The sequence below is a fragment of the Panicum virgatum genome, chromosome 3N, assembly GCF_016808335.1.
Source record: "Panicum virgatum strain AP13 chromosome 3N, P.virgatum_v5, whole genome shotgun sequence".
Taxonomy (NCBI): Eukaryota; Viridiplantae; Streptophyta; class Magnoliopsida; order Poales; family Poaceae; genus Panicum; species Panicum virgatum.
The window spans coordinates 4,212,888-4,230,792 of NC_053147.1; the positions used below are offsets into that span (position 1 = coordinate 4,212,888).

The window sequence follows — 17,905 nt, forward strand, 5'->3', positions numbered from 1 at the left end:
CGGTGCACCACCGGTTCAACCGGTGCTGAAGAACTTCGTCTTGACATGCTCTCTGATGCATGACAATGTGCATGTACCGACGCCTCAAGATAGTACCACCGGTGTAACTGGTGCTACTCGAACTTCTCCCCTTTGGCTGGACATTGCTTGGCCCATTACACCGGTGTATCCGATGGCAACCGGTTAGACCGGTGCATCCGGTGCCACTGTTTTTTGCTGAACTCGTCTAGTTTATTCTTTGTTTGAGTTCTTTCTTCGTGTTTTGTTTTGCTTGGCCTTTTTGCTTCATCCCTAGGATCTATTAATGTTCACTTGACACACTCATTAGTCTCATTGATTGCGTTGTTACTCAATCACCAAAATCACAAAACAATGGCTTAATGAGGCCATTTTTCTTACAAAAGTCTAACTGATTAGCATGAGCTGAATCTTTTAAACCTAATTAGTCTATAATTGAATATTATTTGTCAAATAACAATGAAATATACTATAGTACCAAAAACCTAAATTTTCCCCCAACTAAACACACTCTTAGTGATCTTTCTGTAAAATTTCCACAGAGTACTCACATCGATGAATTCTTGTGTAAAAAAAACAAGTCAACAACCACTGCATCCTATTGCCAGCGGGCCGGCCGGCCACGGCCAGCTAGTTGTCCTTTTCCCACCCGGGTGGACTTCACACAGCAGCTAAATCCAAGGCAAGCATTCTTCGTCAGTTCGTCTTCGTCCATTACTGGCCTCACTCCGCATCCTGGTGCTACCGTAGTGTCTGAGCAAGAGCCGAGAGGCGGCTGGCGGCCATGGCGGCGGCGAAGCCCATCCTGTACAGCGCGTGGATCAGCTCCTGCTCCTTCCGGGTCCGGATCGCCCTCAACCTCAAAGGTAACTGATTCAAGCTGCCGGTTCTAGTTTCTTGCTCCAAAGATGATGGAAAATCCGTGCCTAGAATAGGGTCTCGTTCCTGAGATATGGGGACAACGTGTCCTTTTCTTGATTCAGTCACTACCAACAAATATCGGGGGAATTGCATTGGGTGGTTAGATATTAATTAGGCCACCCATTATTTAGGTAGGCTAAGAGTCTGTGTGGTTCAGAGGAACTGATTTTAGACCGGGGGTTTTCAGAATCTCTGGACAGACATGCCAGATACTTGTTACTGTATTTAATTATTACCTTTTCTGTTGACTAATTGTGCCAATTTCTCTGTAATAAAGGTGTGGATTATGAGTACAGGGCTGTGACGCGGACTGATCCAGGTTAGCATTAACATATCTGTTGTATTACATGCATCATCTTATTGCCTGAAAGGTGTGACATATGAAGGAAAATAAATGGTGATTATGGTCACAATTGATGGACTTGGTTAGTTAACTAGTAACAAGTTAACATATAGTGAGTCTTCTAAAAAAAGAATCAAACATAAAGTCAGCCTAGTGGTTCTAGTGTCAAGTTGGGTCACCTCCCAAAATTATGAGTGAATTTACTTGCACCATTTAATAGTTGGTCACTAGTTTCCCAAAATATTGGGTTTAGGCAATGTTTGCACATAACACTGGCTAGTATAGTTTGAATGATTTTTCTTCCTTGTGATAATATTGTAGACTATGAAAATATCAATCCAATCAAGTACGTCCCAGCATTTGTAGATGAGGATTTTGTTGTTTCTGACTCCCTCGCAATCATATTGGTGAGATGCTCTTCTGTAAAAATTTTTTATATATAGACACCTAAACAGTATTGACAAACTTCTTGCTTTTTGTTTAGTATCTTGAAGACAAGTATCCTCAACACCCTCTTTTGCCTCAAGATCTCAAAAAGAAAGCTCTTAATCTGCAGGTACAAGTCTTACCCAAGAGTTGGAAGTTTCATGGTATGAAGCTAAGTATTCTTATGGTTTCAAAACTACAGACTGCAAGGGGTTCAAGTATTGAATAAGTTTTTATCAATATGTATTTGCACATAACACTTGCTACTAAATAGCACATAAAGGAGCATAGGATCAACAGTGTTCTAAGATCATTGGAATTTACACATCTCTCTGTAACATTGTAAATTGCCAATCCATGTGGATGATGAATGTTTTTTACTTCTTCTGCAGATTGCAAATATAGTGTGTTCAAGCATTCAACCTCTTCAATGTTATGCTGTAGTTGTGGGTTCTTCCAGAACTAGCAAGTGTTGATGAAATATTGTGTTTCCTTTTCATTATGATGCAATGATTTATGAGATTTTATTTTGTGCCACTCCCATGTCAGGGCCTGGTTGATGGCAAGTTAGGCTCCAACGAGAGTCTTCAGATAGTTCGGCATTACATTGACAAGGGATTTGGAGGTCTAGTTCATTACACTCTGTTATTCAATGATTTTTCTGTCACCATGTATTGTTTCTTTTCACGTGCAACATAATAAATGGTATCTCCTTGTAACACATAATAAATATGACTTATGCACCATATTACTCTTGTTCCCTTATTGTTTATGCATTTTGTGTTGGCCTACTCTGACTTTTCATCTGGATCTGATCAGCAATCGAGAAACTTCTGGAAGGTTGTGACAGTAAATACGCTACTGGAGATGAAATCCAATTGGTTGGTACATGAAATTCTATTTTTTTTCTTGACAATTAACTGCATGGACTGTACAAATTACTCTACAACAAAGGTGTAGTATGACAATTGTTAGCTAAATATGGTTAGTTTCAGTGCATGCACGGCAAGGCTATCGCCTACCTTGTGCCTTTCTGTTTCACGCATAAGGTCAGATCGGCATCTCCCACGTGATTCTGTTTCTATAAGTCACGGTGGTTGAGATTGCCTAGATAAGGTCCCTTTATATTGTACCCTGAGTCCTCAGATGAATAAAATCCGATAGCCTTGCCGTGCATGCACTGAAACTAACCATATTTAGCTAACGACAATCAATGCAAGGATAACCATGTTCACTGTAGTTTCCTCCACAGTAGATGTTTTGAAGTTGCTTATCTTACTTGTCTGTAACAATCTCCTGCTGCACTGATTCTGCTTTTTGTTTATAGGTTTCATACATGCATTTCTATACTATGGTCAATTTAATTTGAACTTTGGTACCCAAATACTTCACTGCATATTGCATGTTCGCTGAGTAATATGATGTGTGTTTTGTGCTCATGGGCAGGCGGATGTGTTTCTTGCGCCACAGATCCATGCAGGCGTGACGAGGTTCCAAATTGATATGGTACACAACCTGTCTTGTCATCTGTTATTCCTAGATGCATGTAAAATAATACTCCCCTCAATCACAAAAAGGGAATAATGTGGAATGTCCATCTTGAGTAAGTTATAGATAGGATTAAGGAAGGGTAGACTGGAACAAACAGATAGGGCAAATTTGCATATAAGTTGTAGAACTATATACACTTAGAAACAGTGAAAGGGTACATCGAAATATATTTCCGATCAGAGTAATTTCTGTATACCAAATTCCTTAAACTAGGGAATGACGATACTTTTATTTTTTTTGCAGTCGAACTATCCTCTTTTGGAGAGATTCTACAAAGCCTACATGGAAATTCCCGCAGTTCAAGTCGCTGTTCCTGAGAAGCAGCCAGATGCACCATCACCCTGGATATGAAAACTTACGCCAAGACGCGTGCTGTAATGTGGGAAATAACAGAGTTGCTGGTTCTCCCAGTAACCATGGATTGTGCAAGAGCGGCCTGGTGCTCCTGTGCAGCGCATAAAAGAATAAGTGTTCACAGTTCAAAATTTAGCCTCTCATCAGTGAGAATAATGATCATGTCGCAGTTGAGTTTTTGCATGTACGCAGCATGTGTCTTGACTTGGAGAATGTATAACATGACCATCTGCATAAATGAAGTGTGTTGTGAACAAGCAAGCCTTCTGAAAACTAAAGATTGCTCGTGCCCGTTGCCATGCGTGATCACTGCCTGCTGTTGAGTTGGGCAGGGGGGGTCCTAGGACTAGGAGAGAAGGACCAGAGGTGGGTGGAGGCCAGGTCGTCGTCTCTCCAGGTCGAGCGAGGCTGCCTGATGGCCGAGCACGAAGCATTCTCGGCCTCCTGGTGGTACGCACGGTGTCCATCTCATCATGACTGTCATCCGCCTGTGGCTCGTTGCTGCTGATCGGGGAGGACACGGAGGTCGGAGGCAGCTCGCCGCCATGGCGACCGCGGCGAACCCCGTGCTGTACAATACAATGCCTGGATATCAGCTCATGCTCCTACAGTCCTACTGTGTCCGCACTGCGCTCAAATTTATCTGCAAGTTAATAATTTGTTTTCGACTTTGAAGGGAAGTCACCGCGAACTGCGTGCTCGCCGGAGGAAGACATTCCTGTGAAGACAAATTGTTCGCCGATGATGCACACATACGTGCGCAATGACGCATGCACAAATGAAAAAAAAAGATATCTTCCTCTGCAAACCCGATTTCCTGGATGGCTTGTGGCCACAAGGGGAGGGTGGCCCCCACGGCCCCACCTGCCAGACACTCGGACTTGGCAAACTAGGACCTTTCTTTCTTCCCTGTTGAATTCGGCTCTGCTCTATCCACTCTGCTCACAAGTCACAAGGGAGGTAGGAGTAGACTGGAGATTTGGGGCTCACCTGCTCCTCAGAGTCCAGCCAATTTTTGGGTTCACCTACTACTGTATCTCATCGTCATCTGTTTTGAGGAGGACGACAAAGCAGCGTCCATGGCGACAGCGAGGCCCATCCTGTACAACGCCTGGATCAGCTCCTGCTCCCACCGTGTCCGCATCGCTCTCAACCTCAAAGGTAAATTACTACTACCTCTTCATACTTTGGAGTCTGGTTGGTTCTTAGGCCTAGCCGAGCATCTTATGCAATAATAATTCAGATAGCATAGGCGCAACAAGGGAATCTATGTCAAACTACTCTTATCCTTCAGTACAAGTTGTAATCCCAAGCTTTGCAATAAGCAGGTTCAGAGTTACCTTTGTTCGGTCAAATTCTGAACTTTTTTCAGATAGGGGTGACTGCAGATGCTAGCAGTCATGTGTTTCTTGATCTAGATGAATTTCAAAAATTGCGAATAGTTGAATAAATTTGGCACGCCCAGTGATTTTTTGTGATGATATCCTTGGGCAGTACTGTTTAGTGACAGGATCAGACGGGTTTACTGCATTTTTTAGTTGCTCAGGTGCTCCCACTATTCACAATTTGAGGTCCATTTGATGATGACTATTGACTAATTTGGTCATTTTTCTTTAATATGAAGGTGTGGACTATGAGTACAAGTCAGTAAATCCCAGGACAGACCCAGGTAAGGGCTACACCTTGACACATTTCTTGCATTGCTGTTTCCATCTCATTCATGCATTAGCAAGAAATGAGAACAGAAAAAGGATCAGAGGGTGATAGAAGTAGAGTTATATGTTGAAGTTAGTGCTCAATCGTGTACTAGTGGATTTCCTTGCAGATAATTGTTTTGTGCTACTTTTCTTATGTTCAACTATGAATTCTTCTGCTATCATGGATTTTCCTAGTACCTTCAGTTATTATATTCACACATGTTCTTGCATGTGTTTTATTTTGTGGAAAATTCAAGATTTGATGGCAATTGCATCGCTATGTCTTTACTTTTGTAGATTATGAAAAAATCAACCCAATAAAATATATTCCTGCACTAGTAGATGGGGACATAGTCGTTTCCGACTCTCTTGCCATCTCATTGGTGAGTTGCAAATGTTGCTTCAGCAGATTTTAATTGTGCCGTCAAGTAAATATGTTCTTTTGGCATGCCATTGCATCCATTACTAATCACTAACAAGTGTCTTGTTATTGGGTTGAACAGTATTTGGAAGACAAATATCCTGCACATTCTCTCCTGCCTAAAGATCTGAAGAGGAAAGCTCTTAATCTTCAGGTCATTTCTTCCAGATCAAACCTCTTTGTACCTCGTTCACAGAACTAAAATAAAAAAAATCTGAATGACAATTTGTATGTGGGGAATTAAATGGTATCATGTGTTTAATTTTTCGGTATGGTATTTGGCACATATACTCCTAGACGTAAACGGTAAACAGTCAGTCGCCCTTTGTTTAGTGTTTAGGCCGTTTAAACGGTGTTTAAATAAAGTTAAACGTTCTAAACGGTTTGGCATAGTAACGTAAAAATATGCATATTTATGTATGTACATGTCAAATATGGTAGAAAGTCTATATATTTGCACATGTAAAAAGTAACTATTCTGCCAAATAATCTTTTTGGAAGAAATCTAAATCCCACAACATTTCATATACTTACGGTGTTACTTGGTTTGGTATTGATTGTGGTAGTTGTAATCCTCTTATTGACTAAATTATGAATTAAATGATCATTTAGCTCATTTAATCATAATTAACTCGACTCTGTTTAGACGAATTTTAATGATTTAAATGGGTTTAAACGGTCCAAATGTTTAATTCACCGTTTAGGGCCTAAAGAGCACGGGTGACCTCTGTTTACCGTTTAAACATTGTTTAAACAGACTAAACGGCAGTTTAGGCGGATATACCTGACAAATTGGTCACGTTGCTATTTGAAGAGATCAACCATTCCTATTGTCACTTAGCACCTACTTTTCAACAAGTCCATCTCTTGTTGCAGATTGCTAGCATAGTTTGTTCAAGCATTCAACCTCTTCAAGGCTATGCCGTTATTGTGGGTATTACCAGCTGCTAGCTACCATTCATGATACTGTGGGTATGTTCAACATTATTTACAGAACAACTTTTCAGGGTTTGCATGAGGGAAGCATGAGCCCTGATGAGGGCCTTCAAATTGTTCAGCGTTATACTGACAAGGGATTCAGAGGTCTTATTTCCTGCCACTTTTTTATTGCAAAGTAGAATAATGGTCTTTGTTTGTAATCACAAGTTTCAAGTTTTCAAATTCAGCGATGATGCTACTTATTGTAATTGGGATGAAAGTTCCTAATATCACTAAATACATGCACCTTCAGTACCAAAATATACAAAGTGTTTTTTTCCTAGTAATATTACTTACTGTGATACCATCTTGATTCAACTCTCTGTGTCAGCGATTGAAAAGCTTTTGGATGGATGCGAGAGTAAATATGCTACTGGAGATGATATCCAATTGGTTTGTTTGGCCACCCCAAATTTATATATTATGCATGCTTCTTTCCCTTATCCAATCACATTGAAATGATCCTCAAAGCTGAATCATCGCCTTGATCATACATAGAAATTTTCTCCAAGCTACATTTAAAACTTCTTGATCGACTCACTCGTGCTCCCTCGAACTTTCCTGATCCTGTCATCTCACTTGCATTTACATGTGAAGCAATTTCTTATTTTTGTTGCCTCTGCAATGCGATTTGAACTAATCTTCTGAAACATATTTTGCATGTATCAACAGGGTGATGTGTTTCTAGAGCCACAGATCCATGCCGGCATAAATCGCTTCCAAATTGATATGGTACCCAACATTCATCTGCGGTCCCTGTAAACATATTAAATACTAATAAAAGAAGCACTGTCGTGCTGCTTATTCAGAAAGTAGTCTCAATACGTGCTTGCTTTCCTGCAGTCAAAGTACCCGATTTTGGCAAGACTTCATGATGCATACATGGAAATCCCCGCATTTCAAGCTGCGCTTCCGAAAAATCAGCCAGATGCACCGTCATTGTAAAGAATCAAGATTACCATGCTACATCAAAATCCATGCTTTTCAATAATAAGTTGGAAGAGAAGCTCTCGCGGGCTGCTGGCTTTTGGAGCTCGCTCTCAGCCAGCAAATCCGGGTTCGAGCCCTGCCTCCTTCCAAGTGCAATGCAAGGAGGCGGTCTACCTCTTCCCGTCTCATTTTTTTAATAATAAGTTGGAAGAGTTTGTTCAAACAATAATAATTTGGAAGGATGGTGAAATCCGGGTTCGAGCCCTGCCTCCTTCCAAGTGCAATGCAAGGAGGCGGTCTACCTCTTCCCGTCTCATTTTTTTAATAATAAGTTGGAAGAGTTTGTTCAAACAATAATAATTTGGAAGGATGGTGACTGCTTCAACATTGGGTTGGATGTTAGCTTACCCAATCATGAAGACTCCGGCATATGTTTAAGCAATTCACTGTTTCCTGTGTATAGTTTGGATGAAGCCTTAATGCTGCAAATTCTGAATGCTTAATCACTACATAAAAGTCAACCAAGCAAAAGGTCTAATAGAGATTAGCAAGAACAAGTACTTGACTAAGCATGCAAAGGTTAACGAGCAATAGCAAGAGCAAGTACTAATAAACTAGCTAGGAAAGTGATCTGAAAATAAACAGCTTGAGCAAAGAGAAAATGCAAACCGATCGAGTTGGTCTAGCTGCTGTAGCTCCTTGTTGGGCCACGTGCAGCTGGCCGGCCTGGTGGAGATCCGCTGCTGGTCAGCTTGCCTTTCGGCTGCGAGCCCAGGGGCTGCTGGTCGGTGCAGGCATGGTGGCCGCCGGGGACGTGCGCCCCTCCTGGCAGCAGCGGGGCCAAGCGCCTGCCTGCCGCGTGTGCCCCGCCTGGGTATCCTATACATTGCCGTGTTTGGTTAGTCCCCTCAAATCTTTTTTCACAAAAAGACGATTTTCACAAAAAGACAAAATGTATGTATGGAATATTAAACGAAATTTATTTGCAAAAACTTTTCATAAATGGGTATAACTTTTCGAGACGAATCTAATAAGCCAAGTTCCACCATAATTGGCTACAGTGATGCTACAGTAACCGCCCCTGATTATCCTCTACCCATGCAGTCAAAAGCCTTAGCTATATCACATACTACAGTACCATAATTGTAGAGATTGTTTTATAATTAGACTTTATTTAATACCACTAATTAGTGGTCAAAGGAATGGGCGACAGGTCACGCCAGAAGATGAGGGCGTGATTCGCCCACTACGATTTTGAGGTTCAAACGGATAAACACACCACTCTCGATGTCCGCCCTTCACCAAATTTTGACATCTTCAAGTCTTTCGTGCTCCTGTCGTACAGGCAGTCTACTCGAGTTTATCATCGCCTTCCTTCTTAACTTGACTGACACTCGTGCTCTCCATGTACTCTTACTCTGCTCGTGCACCATATAGGTCACCTAATGACTCCCCAAAATCCTCGGGTCTCTCGACGCCAAACCTTCACTTGTCCTTCACCACCGCATGATGCATCGGCGTCAAGTCTCTTGCTTGCCCATTATCACTGCATGGTCCATCACGCCCAAGCTGGAGCTCGCCCTTCACCACGTGGCGTCGACCATCATATCGCATTCTACACCTGCACATCACGAATCAAGAGATACATCAAAGTACCAAACCAACACAACGTTGTCAATTACTTATCATCAGGTGACCACCATTGGTCCTAAAAAGCGTTCAAGTGCATGCCAAATCCACATCTTTGGTTAGGCTTTACTTAGGACCACGTCCAATCCTGTCATTGTTAATAGTGACATTATTACGTATCATCTTTACTTCGGCACATCCATATTGATAAGAATGCTAAGATGACTTCACCACCAAAATTTCCGTACTATCGCAGAAGGAGATAAAAGACATTGCAATTAGAAAAGTTCTCGGAGTACTACTAACAAAAATCAGCCCTCGGAATAAAATATAAGCTTTGGACTTTGAAATAAGTACTCTGACTTGCAATGAAATGATCTCATTTACTTCCCCTCAAAAGAATTGGCACATTAACACTAAAAAATACGAAACTTGGTACGTAGTACACGTTAAAAACTATCAACTGGACCACTACCCAAAAGGCAATAACGTCATAAAAGACATTTAATCTGGATTGTGACATGGCATATCTCACTTCACTGCCTTTGACCAATTCTTGGAGGTGGGTAAGACATGAACCCACCTCCTTCGGATAAGACCTGGCCTAAAGCTTGAGGCACAAGTGTCAATATAGGAGCAGTTTCTTATGTCAAGTGACTTGTGGAGGATGCAAATTCTGCGTATTGACTTCAGTTGATCATGTAAAAAAATGCTAATATATATGTTTAAGCGGTCATTTATCATTCTGACGTGAGAACAGGAATATGAAATTAATAGCATCTTTTTTAAGTACAAGGTGACACGGCGCACAAGCACCTTTTCTTTCTATTAACACAATCACACACAGTTCTCTTGCGTGTTCGAGAAAAAAAGGTGCACACACACTGACACGCACTTGATGGAATGAGGTTGTGTTTCATTGGACAACATGGAAGAAATTTGAACGTGGGGACATGGCAAACTTGCCATAGACTGAGTCTAACAAAAAAAAAGCTGATAATACACACATTAATATGCAATGGATTGTCACGATGTTCAAGTTTCTGATTGGAGAATTTTTATAATGATTGAAAAATAAGAATTGTTCATCTGACAGAATCGTACGATGGTCAAAATAGAAAATACCTAGAAGTATCTAGACTAAAGTATCTAGTGGTACAAGTAGGACCAAGTACCAAAAAGTTAGACCGAATACTAATTTAATTGAACTAGTCTATCAACATGTGCTCCCGCACGGACTAATTAGAACTAATTAAAAAAATAAGGCTTATAGCTAATAATTATTATTATCTATCTCACGTCCTCTTTCATCTATTAAATATTCTAACACAATTAAATATTTACACATGCTCTAAAATACATATTTATCATTATCTAGTTGCAATAGATTCCATTTTGCATCACACATCCATGTTTGTTTGATATTATTTAATTGAACCATTTGTTTGTGAATTGGTATTTCTATCTCTTCCATCGTACATGAATATATGGTGAAACATACCGTGGATAGTAAATAATATATTAACTAGGCGTATAGCCCATGCATTTGCGCGGCTAGTATTGAAAATTCAAAAAATTGCATGTCGTTGTATCCTTACTTAAAAATTATACTATTTTTTAACCATACATTATTATCATAAATTATGTCTTATTTTGGTTAACACAATTCAAATATGATCTACCTATAATAACAATTTGATTTGTTGAGCTTTAATAATATTATGCATACAGTTATTTTTATTTTTGTTTTATTTTGATTGATTGTTGTTAGCTTTAGTTTTTATTAATTAATTAATAGTATATGTTTGTAACTGATACATAGCTAAATGATATTTTATATTTAATTTTAATAATGATATTGGTGGGTGATTTTTAATAGGCACAGGGGTATTTTAGACTAATTTTATCATAATGGCAGTAGTGGGTAATTTTTATTTTTCTATTTTTTTCAATTAACGTGGGAATTTCTAGGCCTTGAGAGCGAACGTGGAGGCTCCATTTGTTAGCCAAATAATAAGATAATAGATAATGATAGAAATAGTAATTTAGAATTTATATTGGTCAACTTTAATATTTTATTATAACTATATATTTTAATTCAGATCTAGAGGTTAAACTTTTAATAATGACATAATTGAACAATTTATATGCAAATTTAGGAGGTTGTTTGTATTATTTTTATAATGGCATAGGTGCGTAATTTACATGAAAATTAGGGGGTTACTTTAGATTTTTTTATAATGGCAGAAGTGGGTAATTTAGATATATGTTTAGGGGGTATTTTAGTCTATTTTCATAATGGCAAAGGTGGGTAATTTGTTAGGAAAGATAACAGATCCAATGGCTATTATAATTAAAGTTGTTGGATTGATGGCCGGATGTTTTTGATTTTTGTGAGAATTTCTAAAATTTCTCTATTTTTGTAGAGTGTTCACCTAGTATCCTAGGTGGCTTTATGTGGAGTCTTGAAAGGAGCCTCCAATTAGTAATAGTAAATTTTTTATAAATATCTTCCATTGATCAACGACTAGTAAAATTTTCAAGGCAAAAGTACCTGAAAGTACACATTGGTACTTTACAATCATTGTAACAAAGCTCTTCTGTTTGATGGGGAAAAATGGTTCCTAAATCATAACTATCTGTTCAGAAATTGATGCTTGCGATCATGCCAAATAACTCTAGCTCTCAAGCAGTTCAAGTTGCATTGCTAAAGCCTACAGCCATGCTGAAGTGCTTCCAGGAACTAATTGGTTCATGATTGAGCGGATCAAATGATGCAGCTAGGGCCTAGCCGACTTATGTTCCGTTCCGCTGTCAGCATTAATTAATTTTAGCGAAGCCCTTCTATAGTTCTATGTATCAACCAACTAGGAGTTGCAACTATTTTCTGGAACACATCAGGCGGTTGATGTATGAGCTGTTCTATGATCGATTGAGCTCATGTTACAGAGACAACAGTTGAATTGTTCTTCGCCAAAAAAAAAGAAGATAAACATGCTCTTGCACGCCCTTGCTGATAAGACTAATCTTGCAGCACTGAGCAATCACGACCGGGCACCCAACCACTACATTAATGGCTATAATAGCGCAAATCCTGTCATTTTCCTAATGCAAGTGGCACGCCATTGACTCCAACTGGTCTTCCCCAATTTTCTTCTCTCTTAAATTTAATCCAAGTTATGCTGGTCACTTATTGGATGAGCTGAGGTTACAGGTTCATTTTAATTCATATAAGATGAAGTATGAATGTCTACCAACATCTTGACCCGTTCCGAATGAACATGATGAGTTCCTTCCTACACTACATGCCAACCAATATGACCTACTGCAATACAACCAGAGTTTCCCACCTTGCAGAAGATGAGCGACTAAGAGCATTCCAGGGCCATCTCAAGAAACTGTCCAAGCATGGGGTTTTCTCCATGGCTTGTCTTCTTGATCAGTGTTCTTGTGCAGACTTCTGCAATCTTGGCCGATACGGATCCGCGAGACTGTATGTTTCTGTTCTTCCTCCTGTGTTTGTGATTTCAATGCTAACTTGCTCATTCTATTGCTCTTCTTGTCCACCTGTGCAGCTTCTGCCCTCACCGCAATTGCTGATAACTGGAAAAATAAGCCATCAAACTGGAATGGCAATGACCCGTGCAGAGACAAGTGGGTCGGGATAATTTGCACAGGGAACCGAGTCACCTCTGTGTTAGTATCAGCATCGCAGAAAAATAAGCTCATGGTTTCTGTTTCTTCTAGTTAGCCTAGCTAGATGAATAGCAAGCGCTCATATGTTGTTCTTCTTCTTGGCTGGATGTTTTGCAGACGACTATCAAGTTTTGGACTGTCAGGGACTCTTTCAGGGGACATCCAGTCTTTGTCGGAACTCGTATACTTGTACGTGATTTACTCAATCAGAAAATCGATTTTTGAATTTTAAACGTCATTTTAGTTTTATTTAAAAAACTTAATTTCTGATTTCACCAAAGTTTAGTTAAAGTTTTTTTAATCATGCCTAATGATGCATATAACGTGAATTTGGTATGGTATGCAAGCAAATGAAGTAACTGTTCCTGTTTGATTCAGGGACTTATCCTACAACAAGGACTTGGGTGGTCCTCTACCTGCAATCATTGGATCCTTGAGCAACCTCCAAAACTTGTGGGTAGTCAAAATTGAATGAGTTCAGTTGGCTCACTACCTTCAGAATTGCTGTGCATAGATTCATCTTGGATTCATTCTACCTCTCATTTCTCTGCAGAATTCTTGTTGGTTGCACTTTCTCTGGTGAAATACCAAAAGAATTAGGACAGTTGTCAAACCTTATATTCCTGTAAGGAGCTCACAACTCATCCTGTCCATCCTTTCGCTTGGCTTCAGTGCCTCAGTGGAACATGATTGTTCACCGCTATTATGATAAACAGAAAGTAGTATTCATTGAACTCTATGCCTGCACAGATCACTGAACTCCAATAAGTTCTCTGGCTCCATCCCGGCAACACTAGGTAACCTCTCAAAGCTATACTGGTTTGATCTGGCTGACAATAAGCTCACTGGAGAACTTCCCATATTCGATGGGACAAATCTTGGGTTGGATAATCTAACAAATACAAAACACTTGTAAGTGCATTACCCAAATTATATTTTTAATATCTGGAGATTTTTTAAAAGTTGTAGTTTGATGACCGTTTTGTCGCAGCCACTTCGGTATCAACCAGCTGTCAGGCCCCATACCGAGCCAGATTTTCTCCTCATATATGAAGTTGATACATGTGTAAGAATAATCTAAATTCTCAACTAAACTCACAACTTAATTTCATTGTGAAGCTCAGACAATGGTTGGTTTGTTTCATGTTTCAAGGCTTCTTGACAACAACAACTTCTCTGGAAGCATTCCCCCAACATTAGGACTTCTTAGCACACTAGAAGTTCTGTAAGTACAGTACATCATCTATATATAGTAAAGTTCAGTATGTACTGCTTCTGATCGTGAAGTTATATCGGCACAGGCGTTTCGACAACAACCCCCAGCTGAATGGGCAAGTTCCTAGTAACATCAACAACCTCACCAAGCTTGCAGAACTGTGAGTGTGTTATGTACTTGTAACTTTGTGTGTACGCTCTTTGTCAGTATCAGTTCTACAATACTAGGAAGCTTACTACAGTATTAATGTATTATTCCTTTTTGTTTTTTCACATTAGCCACCTGGAAAACAGCCAGTTGACTGGTCCACTACCAGATCTTACAGGAATGAGTGCACTCAGCTTTGTGTAAGTGATAAGCCCACATTTTCCTTTCTGAATTGAAGACATGGGTATCCAACTTCTGAATGTTTTGGAACCTTGTTGAAGGGATATGAGCAACAACAGCTTCAATGCATCTGATGTTCCTTCCTGGTTCACTACTTTGCCGTCTTTGACCTCATTGTAACCCTTTCTGCTCTCCTCCTACGTCTAATGCTATTTCATTTGCAGCACACTTTTTTTTTCTGAACTTCCATTGAATGCAGATTCCTTGAAAATCTGAAAATTGGCGGCCAGCTACCACAAGCTCTCTTCAGCCTTCCTGCTGTTCAGACATTGTAAGTGATTGTATCAGTACCACCAAGTCTGGAAGAATGTGGAGAGGCGAAAAATACTGTGATTTATATGCATTGAGACTGATAGGATCATATCGGAGAGATTGAAAATCAATCCTTAACAGATACAATTAGATAGGTTTAAAATTTACAACACAGTGAAGTCAATAACTAGTCAATAGCTCACCAAGACAATAATGTACAAAAAGATATGCTCAAACAATTCATGTTCAGTTCAATGACATTTCCTGATAACCGCAGGAGGCTCCGGGGCAACCGTTTCAACGGCACGCTAACTATTGGGTCGGATTTCAGTACTCAGCTCCAACTAATCGATCTTCGGGACAACCAGATCTCATCGATCACTGTTGGGGGATCACAGTACAGCAACACACTTATGTGAGAACACATTCCTCTGTCTTACAGTTACAGCCTATAGTGTGTACTCTGATCTTGTTCACTGTTGACCTCACCACAGACTTGTCGGAAATCCGATCTGCGTGCCGGGTAGCAATGACAAGTACTGCGTGGCACCAGGACAATCCAATCCGACGGCGCCGCCGTACTCTACTGCCAGGAACTGTTCGGCGTTGCCAACCCCATGCCTCTCAAACCAGCTCCTGAGCCCAAGCTGCATCTGTGCCGTGCCATACAGAGGCACCCTGTTCTTCAGATCGCCGTCGTTCTCTGACTTGACCAGCCCCACGACCTTTGTCACGCTGGAGCAGGACATGGAAACCAAGTTCCAGAAACTAAACGTCCCGGTGGGCTCGATCGCCATCCATGACCCTTTCTTCGACTCGAACAACAACCTGCAGATGAGCCTTGAGCTGTTCCCTAGTGGCAAGGTTCAGTTCAGCGAGCAGGACATTTCTGACGTTGGGTTTATGCTGAGCAACCAGACGTACAAACCGCCCAGCACGTTCGGCCCGTACTATTTCATTGGCCAGCAGTACAGTTTTACCAATGGTAAGTTCATTCAGAAGACGCACTTCAGAATTCAGATAGTGTAGCACTAGCACCTCCTGGTATAATTTGGTTGTTACACCCAGAAGCTCAACACTTTTTCACGTGTCTAGACCTGGCAGTACCATCGCAATCGAAGAAGACGAACCGCTTACCGCTTATAGTTGGAGCGTCAGCTGGTGGTGCGGTTCTTGCTGTAGCAGTCATTGCCATTGCTATCTTCATCTCCAGAAGGAAGAGGACACCCAAGAGGACTGAAGACAGGAGCCAGTCTTTTGGTCAGTACTGAATGCCCCCAACTGGTCTTTGATCTCGTTCAGAGTTTCAGAACAGTTTGTCTGTTGTATGGTGGTTGCTGACCGTGGCAGCTCTGTGCAGTCTCCTGGGACATGAAGAGCACCAGTGCCAGCACTGCCCCCCAGCTCCGCGGCGCGCGCACGTTCAGCTTCGACGAGCTGAGGAAGATCACCAACAACTTCTCGGAGGCGAACGACATCGGGAACGGCGGATACGGGAAGGTGGTCGATCCAATCCAAGTGATCAAAACATACTCCTCTGTGTGTTGATCGGGCAGGTGTACAGACTCCTGAAGTTCTGCTGACTCCTGAACTTGGGTGCATGCAGGTCTACAGAGGGACGCTGCCGAGCGGGCAGCTGGTGGCGGTGAAGAGGTCCCAGCAGGGTTCCCTGCAGGGGAGCCTGGAGTTCAGGACGGAGATCGAGCTCCTCTCCCGCGTGCACCACAGGAACGTGGTCAGCCTGGTGGGCTTCTGCCTGGACCAGGACGAGCAGATCCTCGTCTACGAGTACGTCCCCAACGGCACGCTCAAGGAGAGCCTCACGGGCAAGTCCGGCGTGCGGCTGGACTGGCGGCGGCGGCTCCGGGTGGTGCTCGGCGCCGCCAAGGGCGTCGCCTACCTGCACGAGCTCGCCGACCCTCCCATCGTGCACCGCGACATCAAGTCCAGCAACGTCCTCCTCGACGAGCGCCTCAACGCCAAGGTCTCCGACTTCGGCCTCTCCAAGCCCCTCGGCGAGGACGGCAGGGGCCAGGTCACCACCCAAGTCAAGGGCACAATGGTCATTACTTAAACTAAGTGTTTTGTCTCTTCTACTAGTAGTATAGTAGTAATTCTCTATCACTGCTAATTAGTAACTAATAATTATTATTGTTAATAATGCAGGGTTACCTGGATCCTGAGTACTACATGACGCAGCAGCTGACGGGGAAGAGCGACGTGTACAGCTTCGGCGTGCTGATGCTGGAGGTGGCGACGGCGAGGAAGCCGCTGGAGCGCGGCCGGTACATCGTCCGGGAGGTCAAGGCGGCGGTGGACCGGAGCAAGGACCTGTACGGCCTGCACGAGCTGCTGGACCCGGCGCTGGGAGCCGCGCTCGCCGGCCTCGAGCAGTACGTCGACCTGGCGCTGCGCTGCGTCGAGGAGGCCGGCGCCGACCGGCCGTCCATGGGCGAGGTGGTCGGCGAGATCGAGCGGATGGTCAAGATGGCCGGCGGCCCGGGGCCCGATTCGGCGTCCGAGTCCATGAGCTACGCCAGCCGGACGCCGCGCCACCCCTACGGCGGCGACAGCCCCTTCGACTACAGCGGCGGCGGGATGCCGTCGACGAGGGTGGAGCCCAAGTGAAGCGCGCCGAGAGAGAATACATGGGAATTTCAAATTTGGATGCATCAACACGCATAGCTGCTGAAATGATGTACAGGGTACTTATTAGTTAGTACTACAACGCTGTGTAAAATTTGGTTAAAATTCGTGTGCCTTTGGATCAAGAACTGATTGTTGTTTTCTTAGGATCGGACAGTGTTAACTTGTAGCAATTTCAGGTTTGTTATATATACAGAAAGAAATGAACAGAAGCTAGCAAATACGTACAGAAATGATCTTGTCCTTGTTTGATTGCCTATGAACGATTTTAGGTTTGAACATTTTCTTCTGATGAGATGTGCCGATTATCACACGCTGTTCTACCAATAATTGTGGGGAGAAATGATCTTGTCCTTGTTTGATTGTTGTGATCTGTCTCCTGAGAAACTGCAAGTTCTGCAAACTGTCATGCCTGATAAGCCTTCTGAATTATACCAAGT

At 42.1% G+C, this 17,905-nt stretch overlaps 3 protein-coding genes across 6 annotated transcripts; all 3 read left to right on the forward strand.

The window, feature by feature from the left end:
* The first annotated feature begins 576 nt into the window (after window positions 1–576).
* On the forward strand, window positions 577–3,891 carry LOC120666673 (glutathione S-transferase-like). 2 transcript variants are annotated; one of them, XM_039946575.1, is made up of 10 exons: window positions 577–700; window positions 769–884; window positions 1,217–1,258; window positions 1,604–1,689; window positions 1,767–1,838; window positions 2,101–2,154; window positions 2,258–2,333; window positions 2,528–2,589; window positions 3,155–3,214; window positions 3,503–3,891. In XM_039946575.1, exons 2-10 carry the CDS (start codon window positions 803–805, stop codon window positions 3,608–3,610), a joined length of 642 nt encoding a protein of 213 aa, XP_039802509.1. In that variant the 5' UTR covers window positions 577–700; window positions 769–802; the 3' UTR covers window positions 3,611–3,891. The 2 variants fall into 2 exon arrangements, with proteins under 2 accessions (XP_039802509.1, XP_039802510.1); XM_039946576.1 differs by lacking the exon at window positions 2,101–2,154 and having other exon boundaries at window positions 622–884.
* Window positions 3,892–4,471: 580 nt separating this feature from the next.
* LOC120666674 (glutathione S-transferase) lies at window positions 4,472–8,101 on the forward strand. 2 transcript variants are annotated; one of them, XR_005671842.1, is made up of 10 exons: window positions 4,472–4,774; window positions 5,238–5,282; window positions 5,608–5,693; window positions 5,814–5,885; window positions 6,608–6,661; window positions 6,739–6,814; window positions 7,041–7,102; window positions 7,382–7,441; window positions 7,553–7,804; window positions 7,933–8,101. XR_005671842.1 is itself a non-coding variant. In XM_039946577.1 (9 exons), exons 1-9 carry the CDS (start codon window positions 4,693–4,695, stop codon window positions 7,652–7,654), a joined length of 639 nt encoding a protein of 212 aa, XP_039802511.1. In that variant the 5' UTR covers window positions 4,472–4,692; the 3' UTR covers window positions 7,655–8,101. The 2 variants fall into 2 exon arrangements, 1 of the variants encoding a protein (XP_039802511.1); XM_039946577.1 differs by having other exon boundaries at window positions 7,553–8,101.
* Window positions 8,102–12,435: 4,334 nt separating this feature from the next.
* On the forward strand, window positions 12,436–17,701 carry LOC120666675 (leucine-rich repeat receptor protein kinase HPCA1-like). 2 transcript variants are annotated; one of them, XM_039946578.1, is made up of 18 exons: window positions 12,436–12,761; window positions 12,844–12,964; window positions 13,082–13,153; window positions 13,343–13,417; window positions 13,518–13,589; window positions 13,715–13,876; window positions 13,956–14,030; window positions 14,118–14,189; window positions 14,266–14,340; window positions 14,459–14,527; window positions 14,609–14,683; window positions 14,767–14,838; window positions 15,097–15,234; window positions 15,314–15,804; window positions 15,915–16,079; window positions 16,180–16,337; window positions 16,426–16,881; window positions 16,986–17,701. In XM_039946578.1, exons 1-18 carry the CDS (start codon window positions 12,677–12,679, stop codon window positions 17,445–17,447), a joined length of 2,895 nt encoding a protein of 964 aa, XP_039802512.1. In that variant the 5' UTR covers window positions 12,436–12,676; the 3' UTR covers window positions 17,448–17,701. The 2 variants fall into 2 exon arrangements, with proteins under 2 accessions (XP_039802512.1, XP_039802513.1); XM_039946579.1 differs by having other exon boundaries at window positions 12,439–12,761; window positions 16,180–16,319.
* The last annotated feature ends 204 nt before the right edge of the window (window positions 17,702–17,905 follow it).

Coding starts and splice junctions, on each gene's coding strand:
- LOC120666673 (XM_039946575.1), top strand. CDS start 803: ATGGCGGCGGCGAAGCCCATCCTGTACAGCGCGTGGATCAGCTCCTGC. Junction 1,259..1,603: donor TGTGACGCGGACTGATCCAG/GTTAGCATTAAC, acceptor ATAATATTGTAG/ACTATGAAAATATCAATCCA. Junction 2,334..2,527: donor CATTGACAAGGGATTTGGAG/GTCTAGTTCATT, acceptor GGATCTGATCAG/CAATCGAGAAACTTCTGGAA.
- LOC120666674 (XM_039946577.1), top strand. CDS start 4,693: ATGGCGACAGCGAGGCCCATCCTGTACAACGCCTGGATCAGCTCCTGC. Junction 5,886..6,607: donor GGAAAGCTCTTAATCTTCAG/GTCATTTCTTCC, acceptor CTCTTGTTGCAG/ATTGCTAGCATAGTTTGTTC. Junction 7,103..7,381: donor CTGGAGATGATATCCAATTG/GTTTGTTTGGCC, acceptor ATGTATCAACAG/GGTGATGTGTTTCTAGAGCC.
- LOC120666675 (XM_039946578.1), top strand. CDS start 12,677: ATGGGGTTTTCTCCATGGCTTGTCTTCTTGATCAGTGTTCTTGTGCAG. Junction 13,418..13,517: donor TTGAGCAACCTCCAAAACTT/GTGGGTAGTCAA, acceptor ATTTCTCTGCAG/AATTCTTGTTGGTTGCACTT. Junction 16,882..16,985: donor CCCAAGTCAAGGGCACAATG/GTCATTACTTAA, acceptor TTAATAATGCAG/GGTTACCTGGATCCTGAGTA.